The sequence below is a fragment of the Echeneis naucrates genome, chromosome 16 (assembly GCF_900963305.1).
Source record: "Echeneis naucrates chromosome 16, fEcheNa1.1, whole genome shotgun sequence".
Classification (NCBI taxonomy): domain Eukaryota; kingdom Metazoa; phylum Chordata; class Actinopteri; order Carangiformes; family Echeneidae; genus Echeneis; species Echeneis naucrates.
The window spans coordinates 20,845,341-20,862,194 of record NC_042526.1 but is presented as its reverse complement, the minus strand read 5'-3'; the positions used below and the strand labels follow the sequence as shown (position 1 = coordinate 20,862,194).

Sequence of the window (16,854 nt, the reverse complement as noted above, 5' to 3'; positions counted from 1 at the left end):
GAGAAAACAATGACCTGTTTAAATGGTTTCACTGGATTTAAAATTTTATTTCCTGCTTATGAGATGTCTAAATTTTAAGTATCTCAACAAAGTCATATAAGATGCCAATACTAAGGATGTTAGATACCCTTGACAACCCACATGTAGTTTCACAAAATATGAACAGCCAATGTTATATTCTATGTTAATGTCTATTCATAAGGTTGACATGCTTTTAATGAAAAATAAAAGCAGGGGCTGAAAACTAAGAACAAAGGAATATTGTTGTAAAGCCACACAACAATTCATGGCATGTTAAATAAATTCAAAATTGAATTAAACAATTTATTAATCTATAATGCAGAATAGCGAAAAAGTGTTGTAGTCAGTGGTGACAGTAAGACAAGTGACAGGAAGAGTAAGATATCAAATTTGCACTATGTAATTGAGATTACAACAAAAATTATTTCATTTTAATAAATTCCATAAAGAGAAAGCCACTTGATAAAATTTGAAAAATGATATGTTGTTGTTTGACAAATGCTGCTTGTTATAATAATCATATGTCATGTGGTAATCATTAGAGAAATATTTTGTTGCTATGCTTTTTTTTATATTAAGAATGTTGCTTATAACATAAATGCTCAAACTAGGTCAAAACATCATGACCATCATGGATATACAGTGGAGAGAAATGCTTCAGTGGCTTTGAGAGGTCCACGCAATGTAACTTCAGAAAAACACATACAATCAGCAAAACAGTCAATGCACGTGCAACAAATATTCACAACACAACAAAGAGCTTCCAGGAGACACAAGGGGTTCATCTCTTTTTTTGAGAGTCACTTATTCTGACAGTGGGAAAGTCAGACAGAGGAAGTGGATGACCTGCAGTGAAAAGCTTTTTGTTCCCGTTTTGTGTCCAGTGAAAACATATCTTTTGCGTTGTGAATATTTGCAATACGTATGTTGTCAAACTGATACATGCTTTCTCAATGTGTTTGGATTTTTAGGTGCAAATATTTGTCACTGTAGCTCAGGTCTTTACACCAGCCCCTGCCTCCCACATCCAATCACTGCCTAAGAAAACGTACAAACTAATTTATCCCAGACCTTGACATCTGCCATTTATACAAGTTAATGGACATGACTGACTATATCAGTCTTTGAGTGATTATAGTTTGGCTGTTCAGCAAATCTTCATACAGCAGTTCAAATATAATTCATCATAAATGTTCGATTTACTATGAAGTGGCTTGAATATGTTAAGGATAAAAACTGAGGTAGTTGGGTACTCAAGGGGCAAATGAATGAATAAACATGTAGTGAGGAAATCTAGATCAGCCAATAACTCACTATCCCTGCTTTATTAGGAGGGATTGTTACGCCGTTACCTCAGAGAACACGCCACCATCACGGAGTTCCGTCAAATTAGAAGCCAGCGTAGGATCTGTGTTGTTATCAGTTGTTCAAAAAAAAGGGGGGGGCTGTCCTGTCCTCCACCAAAGAGTATGAAAGATTCCTCAATTCTCTTGCTTGGAAGACTGTCTTGTATCCCAGGAGCTCCAGAAGAGGTTGGCAGGCAGTCTGAGTGTAAACCACCATGTCGAAGGAGAGCTTCACCCTCCAGTTTTCTGCATTAGCAGCAGAGTCGCGAACTGTGGTAAACTTTTGTCGAGATGACAAATCGCTGCTGCCGCGAGTGTTGTTGATTATCCAGTCCTCCACACTACGATCCAGAGGCAGACCAAGGAAACTGTAGAGCTCTCTTGTCTTCTGAAGAGGAAACCTGGCCAAGTCTTCATACCTGACCAAGGATCAGGAAGAGATGCAGGACCATTCAGTCAGAGGTAACACAAAAGATGCTTTTTAGTCAGCACTCTCCAACTGGGGAGGAAACTAGCATGGGAAGGAAACCTACGTAAGCACGGAGAGATATATATACTGTTATATCAGCTAAGCCCCTGGCAAATTTTGACCTACAGTTAATTCAGCCAACAAGTTATTTTTTTTATTTTTTTTTTATTGGTAATGACTGGAAAATATTCGCAAAAAATTTTCTACTTTTATTTACATTTGAACAAGAAGTGGTATGTCCACTTTATATATATATATATATATATATATATATATATATATATATATATATATATATATATATATATATATATATATATACATACATACACACTTAAAAAAAAACTAAGGACACAAGTAAGGACACAAAGGTTCATGTTAATTGGGAAGGGATGTTAATGCCATTCTAAGTCAGGGGTACCAATTTTAAAATGAATCAGAGAGTGAATTTCTTTATATAGATATGTTTAGGTTAAAGCTACTGCCTCACAGCAAGAACATTGTGGGTTTGATTCCTGGGGCTGAGGCCTTTCTTTGTGGAGTTTGCATGTTCTCCCCATGCTTGCGTGGGATTCAACCCAAAGACATCATGTTTAGGGAATGGGTGGTTCTAAACTGCCTGTAGGGCTAAGTTAAAGGGTGATCGGTTGTTGTGATATTTGTATTGTATAAGTAAACTTAAATATATGTTGTTACTCACCATGTATTAGGAAATATAGCACAGATTTGGGTCTACTTATATATTATTATAAATATATTATATAATATATTATATATTATATTGCAGTCTTTGAATGCATATTTCTTATCGGGAATGATCAATAGTGAGAGCTTGGACAGCTTGGAGAATATCTGCGCTATCTGCTTCTTTACAAAATTTACAGCATTTCAAATAACTTACTGCACTGTTACTGTGGAAAGCCATGAACTAATATTCCAAGGTCACTGTAATTTTTTCTGAATATTATTTCAAAGACATGTTAAATGACCCTGAAAAATTGCTTACTGCTTACTGATTGCAGAAGCCTATGTCAAATATACTAAACTAAACTAAATGTTGGATCCCAAAAATAAAACCGATAATCTACTGTATCAGCTTGATGGATGATTGGATGAAAATAGGAGGTGTGGTTCAGAAAATAGTAACAAGATTTGTGGAGAGAGAAAGAGGTGTACCAAAAACTTCTGACCACGTTTAACTTTGTAAACTTGGGAAAAAAATAACCTATTGGTGGATACAACTTGATCAGCACAGGCTACTCAAAAAAGCATTCATCCACATCCTTCTCACCTGAGGAGCATGTACCTCCCTCTTAGCCAGGGGGGTCTGGCCAGGCCCAGCGACACAGACCTGAGAAAGTCCTCACACACTGTGTTGATCTGTCCCAGATCCAGGTTGTGGGGTCGATGTCCAGTAGCTCGCCAAAGACGCCACAGCCGATAAGTGTCTCTAAATGTCTCAATACGAGAAGCCAGGATGCCACGTGGATCTCGAACAAGCTGTACCACCTGATGATGATGAATAATAATCAAACACTTGCCAGCAACAGTGTTAATGTCTCTGAATGTGTCTGAGAACCAGCTTGTATTCAAAGATCTCTGAAGTTGCTCAATAGCAACAGTACTTTACGGTTCGTGACAACAAGAGCAGTGAACTTTTGATATATTTGCTATTTGCAGCTTAGCTGGTTCAAGAAAGCCAACAAACACAATGAAGATGGATCATATGTAAGTCTAAAATATAGGCTGCTGCCATGGACATTGCTGGGGCTCGCTGGTCTTAAACCCTGCTTTATGCTGCACTTACACACACACACCCCTCTGCTCTACCTCCAGTTAGTGCCCTTTCTGTACAGAGTTTGCATGTTGCATGGTGTTACAACCCGTAGATGTCTAGGGAAAAGGGAAGCAACATAAAGCCAGTGAGTTCAGGCAAGCACAGACACCCATGAATCCTATTGTGATCTAGTCAGGCAAGTTATCTGCGTGTGGTGAGAAGATGGGAGTTTGAAAATCAACCATAAACTAAACCTAATGCCCACATCCCCTGAAACCCCAGAACTAGTGCCTCATACAAATTCAAACAACATAAATCAATTTGCTTACGTACCGAAACTAAGTAAAAGACACACACCAAGGCAGACTTCTCAGGTTAAGTCACAGCTGCCCCTGACACTTTCACAGGGAGGCTTTTTATCAGCTGGGGAGAAGGACCTGGCAGGCTTGTGATTGACAGGTGGGACCTCTGGCAACAGAAGGGGAAGGTCAGCCACAGACGGGAATCACTGAGCACCAACACAGGTGGGCATTCCAGAGGTGTGTCCCAGGGAGGAGACTACCCCCAGAGGGGTGGATTACAGGTCAATCAGCCTTAATTGACAGAACTGCACAAATAAGTGATTGCACCACAATAAAACAAACAAAAAAAAGAAAGAAAAGAACTCTCACCCTAGAGACCATAACGCATGGGCTTCCTACCACAGTCCTAAAACAACCATGTTCAGGTTAATAGGTGACTCTAAATTGTCTATAGGTCTGAGTGTGAATATGCGTGGTTGTTTGTTTCTATCTGTCTGTGCATGATGGCCCAGTGATAGACTGGCCACCTGTCAAAGGTGACCCCGCCCTCATCCAATGTGAGCTGGGATTGGCTCCAGTACGCCCTGCGACCCAGAAACAGATAAGCAGTAGAAGATGAATGAAACAGATTGTTTCCAGCTGACTTATTCTGCAACACAACTGTTGCTGCTTTCCTCATTCTCCCTGGTATTTATACCTGCCATGCTGCCTTTGTACAATGCCAGGTCGTTACTGCTCCTGCATGCACGTATTCCACCAGTCTTGCTTATATGGCTCTCTAGATTATTGAGCTGTGCCAAACATTTTTGTGCCTCTGCCTGGTTGTTTTGGAATTTTGAGTTTTTGTCTCAGGAACGGATTGTACCTTGCTCTGCCTAATCCTTCAGTAAACCTTCTGTGCTCCTACATTCCTCTCTGTGCCCTGTGTTTTACTGCTATTTGGCCTTCTGATAATGTAATAGTTGCCACATTTTACATATAACTCAAACTAGAGCTATTGTTTATTCATCTGTTTCAGATGTAAAATTTTTTGGTAAATAACTAATGATTTGATAATTGGGAGATTATACTAAGGAATATTAAATGTTCAATTGACAAACCAGTTATTACTCACACAGGTATGTTCACATGATTTTCTTTACTTTATTTGTGGACAAATAGTACCACAAATGGAGAGAAAAAAAAGTAACCCTAACCAATAAATTTGTCCTTTCTCCTCAGCCTCAGAGAATCTATTCAATTTCAATTTCCCTCTTTTAAGTCCAGGCTCGCTACACTTTGCATTCACTGTGGAACTTGTCCGTCATTCTGAATCTTTTTTCCACCTTGTCCACAACCTTAGGTGATGCTCATTTTCTTATCCAATCTCATCCCCATTCTAGAAAAGAAAATAAGTTCTACTGTTATTCCAACTTTGGAGTGACTGCTACCCCTGCATTCATAACAGCATGTGTGTGATGCTCAGCAGGCCAGGCCAATAAAATTAAACCTATTACATAATGCTGTCTACCACACCAGAGCAGGTGTGAAAAAAGAAACACTGATTTATAAGTCCGGATTGTACGTGTGAGTCCAAGGGAGTGCAGTTGTCGTCACCAAATGTTTGTTCAATACCAGTTCAGAGCAGCATTGATTAATCATGTAATCTTACATCATCTAATCCATGATCCCAGATGCTGGAGAGCTTTAAAGGTAACCCTCTGACTCAATAGTAAACACGCTGAAGCGCTCAGCTGATCACTACATCTTCATTTTATGGTTGTATTTGTCAGCTGTTCCAAATACTAAACAAATAAACTTTCATTGGTGGAGTTAAAGGTGTAAATTTCAGGGTTGATTCATTTTCACATACATGTTTGCACATAAAACGAAATTTGTATTCAGTCCAGGAAGTGTACTATATGATAAATCAAAAATGATCTATGAATAATCTATAATAATTAGTCTATATTAAGTGACCAAGGACAAAGGACCGCACACTTAACTTCTGTATACAACAGGAAGATAAGATATTCCTTTATTTGTCCCACAATGGGGGAAATTTGCATTGTTCTAGCAGCAAGTGGACAAATGGACAAGCAAGTGAATAGAAAAGCAGAATAAAAAGAAGAATATGCACAATATAAAAACACAAGGTAGTGTTGGATGTTAAAGTGCTGGTTATATATCACTCCTTCACACACTTGTTGAAAGAGTCTGTCACTGAAGGAGCTCTCGAGTACAGTCAGGGTGTCCTTCATGGGGTGGGAGGCGTCGATCATCAGAGAAGACAGCTTGGCCATCATTCTCCTCTCTCCCACCAGCTCCACCGGGTCAAGGGGGCATCCCAGGACAGAGTGGGATGTGGCTGATGTCACCACAGTGTCATAGAAGGTCTTCAGGAGTGACCCCTGCACTCCAAAAGACCTCAGTCTCCTGACCAGGTAGTCTGCTCTGGCCCTTCTTATAAAGTGCAGCAGTGTTGTTTGTCCAGTCCAGGTTATTGTTCAGGGGAACACCTAGGTACTTGTAAGATGTCACCATCTCAATGTCCCTGGATGTTCACCGGTGTTGGAGGAGTGTGTCTTTGCCTGTGAAAATCCAATGCCACTGCTCGAACTAACATGGATTAATACTGTGCCAAGAAAGCCAGTAGGTGGGCTGTATGAGGATGCATTATGAGAATATGATGATGTAGGTAAGTTAGAGAAAAGATGCCTGACAAAACACCCAAGGCTCTTCAGTGTTTTCTCTGAAAGAGTAGCTCCCTTTGCCATTGATTGTGGGCCTTGATCGTAACTTTTACATGGGAAAACCCATTATCTACATTACAGATTAAGTCAGAATTTAGAGTGATCTATTTGCAAAAAATACACAAAATGATTGGAAGCCCATTGCAAGGCCAACACATAGAGACAGACAGAGATGATCAACCTTTCACAACCACACTTCAACCTACCTACCTCCAACCTGTAGAGTCACTATTAACCTAAACATGCATATCTTTGGAGGGTGGAAGGAAACCAGAGAACCTGGAGGAAACCCAAGTGAGTACGGGGAGAACATGTAAACTCTGCACAGAAACGCCCCAGGCCGGGAACCGAACCTGTAACCTTCTTGCTGTGGGGCGACAGCACTAACCACTAAGCCTGCCTTTGTGTCAAACTGTTGCAACGCCAACAAACCTACCAAAAAACTCAATTTGTCTTCGTATCTGAAACATCAGTCTGTTTCTTTACTTTTGCTTGTTCACTATAATCAATATTGCTGCCTTATGTATGACCCCTACTTTTGTACATTTTACATTTATATTGGCATAAAGACTGAACAACTACACTCCTGCAGTCTGTGTTCTTTTCGTACAAAATGGAGAAGTAGAATAAGGGGCAACAATGACATCAAAAGGCAAATGATTTAAATTGGAGTTTGAGATTCTGAAAGCTCTGTGTGGATTTTGTGCTTACATGAGACTAGTGACAGATACTCAAATTTGCAACAGTGAAGTTTTTTGAACTGTCAAGTCTCACCTCTGAAGTTGTGACCTGCAAAACTGAAAGAAATCTGGTAAAAACTAAAATTAAGTAGTTGTAATTCTTCTGCTACCTTCAAGTTGAGTCTTGGGTCCTCAATCAGTGCTCTAAGGTCACTGATTTGGGGAATCCGGACCGTCTTGATGGCTGCATGGTGCTTTGCTCTGCAGGCATCAGCAGCCAATGACACATTGAGGGGCCCACATCTTTTCACACACTCCCCCTCATCAGACAGCACCAAGCTTTGTTCTTCCAGGCCAAGAGGAACCTCACAGACAGGAGGAGAACACAGAGACCGACCTAAAGACAAAACACATACAATATAACCTACTAGGAGAAAATGTTCTCCTAGTAGGTTGCAAAGACATACACACACACACACACACATATGCACACAAATACAATCACTTACTTGCTCCTCGCCTGAACAGCTTGTCAGTGGAGTGGTTTGATGGACGGGGTCGTATGTAACTCTCAAGACTACTGAGGTGACAATGGAACAAAGACCTCAGCAGGTCTCTGGCTGCTCCCAGCATTACCCTCCTCTCAGCCAGGTTTCGACTCTGTGCCAACCGAGGAAGCAGCGCCAACTGGACATGATACAGGGGTTCAAACAGGTAGAAGACCTGGATAGACAAGATATGACAGTTACTCTGCACTTCCATATTCCAAACTGAATGTCAATTAACTTGTTATGCTTCTCTTGATATAGAACTATCACATAATGGATATTGTCTATGTCTCACTGATTAATGCCAGAATGCGTCAATGGTTCATGGAGTGGCTAAAGATGCGATGCGGCTCCAGCTCTATGTTAATCCTGGGAATGCTTCAACCATTAAAGCCCCTTAATCTAGATCTTCCCAGCCGAATATTAATGAAGAACTTTTAAGATGGGAGTGATTTAGATCTAAAATACATGAAAACTGAACTCATTTGTTAGTAACCAACCTGTGATGTATAGTCAAAGATAGCTTCCTCATCTCCTTCATCTCAAACAAAGCACTTATAGAAGTGCCCTGGAGGTCAAAGTTGTTGACAATGAGCCACCAGGTTCATGGACCGAATCCAAGTCACTCCCCATCTCACTCTTCTGTGACCTCCTGTTGGTTCTCAACTGTGACTTGATCAGCAAAAGCACCAAAAACTCACCCTTTCCATACTCAGTATGACAAACAAAGTCAGTGACAATCGATTGTTTCACTGTACATGGATTTCAGTCAATGATTGTCATTTTCCCAATGGTCTAAGACAAATATCCCATGACTGCCAAGTCATGTCTTTGAAAGCAGCTTATGAGCCCTTACGTGTGCCTTCCTGTTGCTCCCCACTGTGTTAAGACTCCACCAGTTTTTTTTTTTTTTTTTTTTTTTTTTCTTATGTGAATGTGGATATATCTGTGAGAGTGAGCAGGTGCAGCAGAGCACAGCATTCAATTCGACACACCTGCAGTCCATCATCAATTTCCCCCAGCTGGAGTTAGGCCAACTTTATCAATGTGGTAAACCTCTTGGCTCTTAGCTTGGAAAAGAGTTTATTGTATTTATCTGTTGTCTCCAGTCTCATTTTGCCTCCAGTCGATTATTTCCAGTCTAGCTGCTGCTCTCTTGCCTTACCTGCTTACCTCATCTCTGCCTTGGTTAAATCTCAAGTGGCCTTCCCCACTCCACCACAACTAGGACTCAGGTTCAAATCCAACTCAGTCTTAGTCTGTTCAATAGTGTGGAATAAACCTTTGAAGTGATCTGCTAACTGTCTATCTTTGAGTCCACTCTGTTCTCAACATAACAGAATGGTCTGGTCATTACATGGAGTTTGCAAACAAGGTTAATTGACCTTCGGCTTGCCAAGATCAGCTTGGTTATCAGCTAATCAGCCTGTATGTATAGCCAAAAAACCTGCCAAGTTTCTGAGCTTTTCAGGTGAGTTATATAAATGCTGAGGTTTCCTTCCAATGGATTTTCCAACATTGGCTCTGAGCCTTTCCTGTAGATTCAGCCAAAATTCATTATGTGATTGGACTGTTGCATAGCAAAGTGCTAGCCTACGTGAAGGCAGCTAACTCCAGTTCTCCCATGAGTTCATTAAGTTATCAGGAGTTCGAGTCTAGAATCCAAGCAGTCTTTGACTACAGTGGCGATGCATCCATCTGTCTCCCGAACGTCTGCCAAGGGAACTGGTCAGTAACAGAGTACCTAGGGCAGTTTCAGAAGCTGGCAACTGACTAAGTGGAATGACTAGTGTCTTCAGGTAGTATTTAGGAATGGGTTAAAGAAACAGCTAAAGGATGAACTTGTTTCCCGAGATGAGCCTTCTGATTTGAATGTCCAGGTTTCCTTTGCCATCGCCATTGATAACTGTCTCTGTGAACGCTTTCAGGAATGGGCTGCACACTTCCTCCTTTCATCATCCCCAGACAGTTACCAGCCCCGAAACATAGTTCCAACCACTGAGAAAAATTCCAACATTGGTCAACTTTCCACAAGAAGGCTTCACAAGATCTGGGTGGGTGAGGGCATATATTATGGGAAGCTTGGTCACTATATTTCTCACTTCCCAGTGTGACCAAAAGGGCACGCTCACCAGTAAGTTTGGGGCTGCTGATGTGCCAAACCTCTGAGACTGTGGCAAAACCTTAAAAGAGTCAGCTGTGCATCCAATCTGTTTGAGGACAGTGTTGGGGTTCCTCTTATAGCCCTTATCAATACTGGTTCTGAAGACAACCTAATTGACAAGAAGCTGGTGGTGCAGATCAGCTTTGAGTTGGTGCCCTTGGAGACTCCCATAAAGGCTCATGCCCTGGATGGATGCTTCAACTTCATCTTCATCTGCTTATCCGCCGCCGGGTCACGGAGGCAGCAGCTCCAACAGATGACCCCAAACTTCCTTTTCCCCAGCCACATCAGCCAGTTCTGACTGGAGGATCCCAAGGCGCTCCCAGGCCAGTGTGGAGATATAATCTGGTCATCGGCCTGCCCCATGGCCTCTTCCCAGATGGACATGCCAGGAACACCTCCTTTGGGAGGCATCCCAGTGGCATCCTTATCAGATGCCTGAATCATCTCAACTGGCACCTTTCCACACGAAGGAGCAGCGGCTCTACTCAGCTTCTCACCCTATCTCTAAGGGTGAAGCCAGCCACCCTCCTGAGGAAACCCATTTCAGCCGCTTGTACCAGCGATCCCGTTCTTTCAGTCATGGCCCACCGCTCATGGCCATAGGTGAGGGTAGGAACAAAGACTAACGATAGAGAGCTTTGCCTTCTGGCTCAGCGCCCCCTCTTCCTCACAACAGTGCAGTAGAACAACGCAACGCAACACCGGCCCTGCTGCTCCAATTCTCGGGGCAATCTCATGTCAATTTTACCCTCATAAGACCCTACCCTTAGTACGCAGTCTACCAGTTTCCTGCTAAGAACCATGGCCTCCGATTTAGAGGTGCTGATCCTCATCCCAGCCACTTCACAATCAGCTTCGAACTAATCCAGTGATCACTGAAGGTGCTGATAGAGCCAATAGGACCACATCATCTGTAAAAAGCAGGGATGTAACCCTCAGCTCCCTGAACTGCAGCCCTCCTCCTCGCCGACTATGCCTTGATATCCTATTCATGAAAATCACAAACAGGATTGGTGACAAAGCGCAGCCCTGGCGAAGGCCAACCCCCACCAGAAACAAGTCCAACTTATTTCCAAGGACTCGGACACAGCTCTTGCTTATTGGCACACATTCTCTGGTCCCCGTTTTTAAACAAGGGAACAACCACTACTCCTGCCACTCCTTTGGCACTGTTCCAGACTTCCACGCAATGTTGAAGAGGCGTGTCAACCATGACAGCCCTTCAACACCTAGAGCCTTCAGCATTTCTGGATGGATCTCATCAATCCCCGGGGCTTTGCCACTATGGAGTTGTTCAACTACCTCAGTGACTTCCTCCCAGGAGATTGACACTGATCCTCCATCATCCTCCAGCTCTGCTTCCACCCCACCAAAGTGCAAGTTGGGTTCAGGAGTTCCTCAAAATGCTCTTTCCACCGTCTGACTACCTCCTAATTCAAGGTCAACAGTGACCCACCTTGAAAGTTATTGGACAGAGGCCTCCTCTAGACTTTCCCAGTTCACCCGCACTACATGTTTGGCCTTACCAGGTCTGTCCTGAGTCTTCCCCCGCCACCTAACCAAACTCACCACCAGGTGGTGATCATTTGACAGCTCCACCCCTCCCTTCACCTGAGTGTCCAAAATATGGGGCCTCAGATTAGATGACCCAATCACAAAATCAATAATTGACCTTCAGCCTTGGTTGCTCTGGTACCAAGTACACTTATGAGCATGCTTATGCTTGAACATGGTGTTCATTAAAGACAGTCCATGGCTAGCACAGAAGTCCAACAACAAACCACCGCTTAGGTTCAGATCAGGAGGGCCGTTCCTCCTAGTCACGCCCCTCCAGGTGTCTCCATCATTGCCCACGTGCATGTTGAAGTCCCCAATTGGACTGTGGTAACAGGACTCAGAACAGAGGAACCCAAAAGCACGAACACAGAGACAGTACTAAGTCCGACAGGCTTTACTCAGAATCAAACAGGCAGGGGTCAAAAACCAGGCAGACAATCTGGCAGAGAGCAGGTGAAATTGGACTGTTTGAGGCGAGAAACATGAAACGTGGGGTGGACCCTCATGGAAGCGGGCAGGCGGAGGCAGACTGCTGCAGGGTTGATGATCCTGGACACAGGGAAGGGCCCACGAACTGGGGTGCCAGTTTTCTGGATTCCACTCTTAGTGGCAGGTCTCTGGTGGACAGCCAAACCTTCTGACCAGGGGTATAACGTGGGGCAAGGAGGTTGAAGCGCTTGAAGAACGGGGCCCATCTGGCCTGTCGGGAGTTGAGCCTCTTAGCCGAACGGATGTCAACCTCTACAAGAAACTGAAGCGAGGGGTCATTGAAGGTGAGTATAGGAGCCAAGGTAAACAAGCTATTAAGCTTGCAGAGGGACGGATCAGACCGGCAGCCAGAGATTCATTGACCTACTTCGCCATAGCCTTGTTTTCAGTGACGGACAAGGAAAAGACACGACCCCTGGGTGGAGATGTGCCGAGCAGGAGATCTATCGCACAGTTGTAAGGGCAATGAGGTGGTAAGGTGTTGCCACGAGCCTTGTTGACCTTATGGTCCGTGTATTCAGGAGGAACCCCTGACAGGTCTGGGAACTCAGATCAGGAGGGGTTAAAGGGAGTGACAGATTTGACAAAAAGCGCTCCACTGAGAGATGACACCAGAAGACCAGTCTATGTGAGGGTTGTGAAGTTTGAGCCAAGAATATCCCAAAACTACAGGCAAACTGGGTGCATTAATCAAATGGAATGAGACGGTCTCAAGGTGGGTACCTGACATGCCCATCTGAACAGGAACAGTGTGATGAGTGACGGAGCAGATCAGACGGCCATCCAGGGCACTGACCGGAGTGGGCTTGGCTAGGGGAACCCGACCAACCCTTAGCTGGGCTGCCAAGGCATTGTCCATGAAACTGGCATCAGCTCCAGAGCCAATAAACACAGCCAGGGTGTGGACTTGGCCAGCCGAGAAGAACTGTCCATGAAAAAGGGGTCAAGAGGGCATTTCTGCTTGGATAGTTCGGCTAACCAGTGGCCCCTGAACTACTGGTGAGCCTGTTCTTTTACTGGACATGATGCCACAAAATGGCCAACCTGGCCACAGTACATGCATCTATTCTCCCGCATTCGGTGCATGTGCTCAGCCAGGTAGAGCCGGGTCCTTCCCAGCTGCATTGGCTCAGCAGACTTGCCAAAGGTGCTCAAAGTAGAGGGCGGGGCTGTGAGCGGATCCACTGTAGATGCACGCGGCGACCCCCAGAGAAGTGCCAACCGGAATCTCTCCTTCCTCCGTTCTCTGAGCCGTCCGTCCACTTGAATGGCCAGCACAATCAGCTCGTCCAGGTCCTTGGGGGTGTCTCGAGCGACCAACTCATCCTTAAGCCTGTCTGAGAGGCCATGGTAAAAGGCATTGTAAAGAGAGGCAGAGTTCCATTTACTCTCTGTGGCTAAGGTGCAGAAAAGCACGAACAGATAGAAGTAAGTCCGACAGGCTTTAATCAGAATCAAACAGGCAGGGGGTCAAAAACCAGGCAGACAGAATCCTGAGGGCTAGGCAGCGGCTTCAACCAGAGAGACAGGCAGGAGTCAGGAAACCAGGCAGGCAGACCAGGCAGAATAATCCAGGGGCTAGGCAAAAACTCTAAAACCAGGTAGACAGGCAGAGTTCAGGGATCAGACAGGCAAGTAGGTGAAGAATGCTGGAATGCTAGGCAGGAAAACACACTAGACAATCTGGCAGACAGCAGGTGAAAGTGGAGTGTTATAAGAATAGGAGACTGATGGGGGAATGGGCCTCAGGTGGATGGCTGGAGCAAAACAGGTGCAGGTAATGAAGGTGATTGCCAGGCAGGTGGTTGTGTCAGGAACTGCAAAGACAGGAGAGAGAGAGCGAGACAGAGTGATCAAGTGGATGTCACCGTGACATATGGTGTCTGCTACCGGAACCCCATATAACACCCCACACCCGATTCAGGGTCTCCAAGAACTCTGGATACTCCGAACTGCTGTTTGGAAATAATTGTTTAGAAATAAATACCCTCTACCCCTGATCAGCTCATCCTTTGAACCTCTGCAGGATGCCACCATTTTCATAAAACTGGACCTTAGAAATACTTACCATTTGTGCATATTGAAGGGGAGGAATAGAAAATCGCTTTCAACACCACAATAGGACAACTTGAATATTGGGCATGCCTTTCGACCTATCTCTTGCTATTCTTGAGGGTCTCATCAATGGTGTACTGAGATTTCCTTTAGGTTTGTTTTGGTCTATTTAGATGATCGTGATTTTTTTCATGTACCCTCAAAGAGCATGTCTCACATTTATGCCAGGTTCTGTCCAGACTGTTTAAAGGTGGAGAAGTGCAGATTTCATGCTTCAACTGTCTCATTCCTTGAGTATGTCATCCAGGAGGGGAGTGTCAATGCTGATCCAGAAAAGCTCAGGGCAGTGAGGGAGTGACCTACACCCTAGAATCGGACTGAGCGTCAGCCATTCCTAATTATTTCTAGAATTAATTTCTACCTGAGGTTCATGCAGACGGGCTTGATGGGCACTTTTCTTTTTTTTTTTTTTTTTAATTTGTTTAAATTTCACCCTTACTTATAGTCCTTGCTCCAGAAATACTATGCCTGATGCCCTCTCTCGTCAGTATTCTGTCCATGAGTCCAACCATGCCCCTGAGGTAATCCTTGCATTGTGGCTGCCATGACCTGGGGATTGAGAAAATCATACGAGATGCACAGCTTCAGGACCCCAATCCAGGTTAACGGTCCTGCTAACCATTTGCTTGCGCCCACCTCGATTGAGTCTCGGTTCTCCTGCAATCAGGGGCCAAACCAAACCTTAGCAGTTTTCTGGAAGCATTTTTGGTGACCTTAATAATGTTGAGTCAGCAATGATACAATCAAATTTAAGATGCCTCCCAGAGATGATCAAATGAAGCATGATGAGTTAGATTAGAAAAGCAAGGTTAAGATACAAAAAAAAAAAAAAGTTAAATGTTTAATGTTAAATGTTTAGTTGCAAAAGCCTTTTTTTATCGTTGATAATAATTAAGTACAAAATATGTCATAGTAGCCTCTTTGCTTTCTAACCTCAGGATGCTGGTTGAATAGCTGGCCCACAAAGGAGGATCCGCTGCGTGTGGTGGCCAGAATGAGGATGTGGGTTCTCTTGGTGGCATTGTTTGAATGGAGAGAGATGGAGGGGGGCGTTGGGATGTGGGAGAAGACCTCATCACATCCTCTGACTGATTCCTCTGGTCTCACCTGTCCCAAACGTGTCAGATCTCTGAGGCTGCAGTTGACAGCATGGCCTGTGGTTGCCAAGCCCACAGGGCACAGCAGGCTTAAGGGTTTGGAGGAGAAAGTACGGATGGCTGTATACTGGATGGCTATGGAGGCTAATGCTAGAAGGACCATGGATTTCCACGAACACTGCATGGTGGCTAAACAGAAGGATCAGTGAGCCACAACACAGTCTGCCAGATAACTGGACAAAGATAGGAAGACAGAAAAGAAAACAAACATAGTAAAGTTTTATGTACTTTTTTGACATTAAAATGCCTCAATATGACCTATCGAGTATATTTTTTGAGTTGAACGTTATTGTCTGGATGTAAAGTTATCAGACAAACAAATTGAACAAATCTTAGCAGCAGCTTTCTGTTTTTACTTGTTTCAGTTTGTTGTTTGTAATTAATTTGTTTCAGAGACGAGGCCACGTGTGATGTGAACTTTGCTTCAAAGCATCACTAAACTCTTTAGTTACTGTTTTGGTTGGGAGAGTAATACTGACAGAAAAATTATATACTGCTGTCAGTTGCTCCTGCTTGAGTTTCAGTCTTTGTGCTCTCATCACTCTTGTTTCTAGCAAATGTTAGATGGTTACTCTAAGCCCATTGTACACTACCTGCAAAGCACCAAGAGCAGACATACACATTTAGAGACCACTCTTATGAATAGTGTGGCTGCAACAATATTCAGTATTTTATTTTAACTGTTCAATACGTCCTCTTTGGTTCAATACACAGAGGCAAAAAAAGGTATTTCAGTACGTTTCGGCCCATCACAAAACTTCATCAAAACTTGGTACAGCGGATTCTGTGTAATTAGATAAACTTAGAGAAACAGTAGAGAGAGCTGTACTGCACTGTTCAGGCCAAGTGCCATGCTCTGTTCATGCTGCCTTCAGAGCCAGAGCCATCAGAAGTCCCTGAATTTCCCAGGAGCCAATCAGAGAAAAGAGAGTGGAGAGAAAACCTTCAGCATACATGGCGAGTGAACAGGACTCAGAAAAAAGAATATTGGAAGAGTAGCTGTCCTCTTACAAGTCCATGGAGTGGGATAATTTTGGATTTAGCGTCGACCACGATGGCAACGGAAAAATGGTGGTCAACAAACAAAGCACAGTGTGCATTGCTTGCCCAGCATTGCTTTGCAGTATTTTGAATTGATGCTGCACTTCTGTTGACTGTATTTGTAGCAGTTAAGTAGTCTCTATGAGTGGGTTAAAATGTTTATTTTTATTATACTACACTTACTATTGATATTGATATTTTTGATGAAGAGCTAGTAAGTCCCTGTTGTTTCACCTGTTATGATACATTTTGTGGTTTGACTACATCTGTGCTATTCTCTGATATTCTATTTGTAACAGTTGAGTAGTTTCTAATTATGGTGGCTACAATAATGTTTGGTGTTTATTTTTCATTGGATACTGCTCTGTTTTTTATGGAAGGGTATTACATTTTTATAATAAAGTGGTTTGACTATATCTGTGCTTGGTTTTAATTATTTTTGCGTGCAATATA

General features: G+C 43.4%; 1 protein-coding gene across 1 annotated transcript; it reads right to left on the bottom strand.

The window, feature by feature from the left end:
• Positions 1–1,440: 1,440 nt before the first annotated feature.
• Positions 1,441–15,484, bottom strand: LOC115056269 (carbohydrate sulfotransferase 1-like). The gene is made up of 5 exons (XM_029522582.1): positions 15,137–15,484; positions 7,837–8,050; positions 7,498–7,724; positions 3,128–3,345; positions 1,441–1,786 (listed from the first exon to the last, which is right to left on the bottom strand). Exons 1-5 carry the CDS (start codon positions 15,482–15,484, stop codon positions 1,441–1,443), a joined length of 1,353 nt encoding a protein of 450 aa, XP_029378442.1.
• Positions 15,485–16,854: the final 1,370 nt, after the last annotated feature.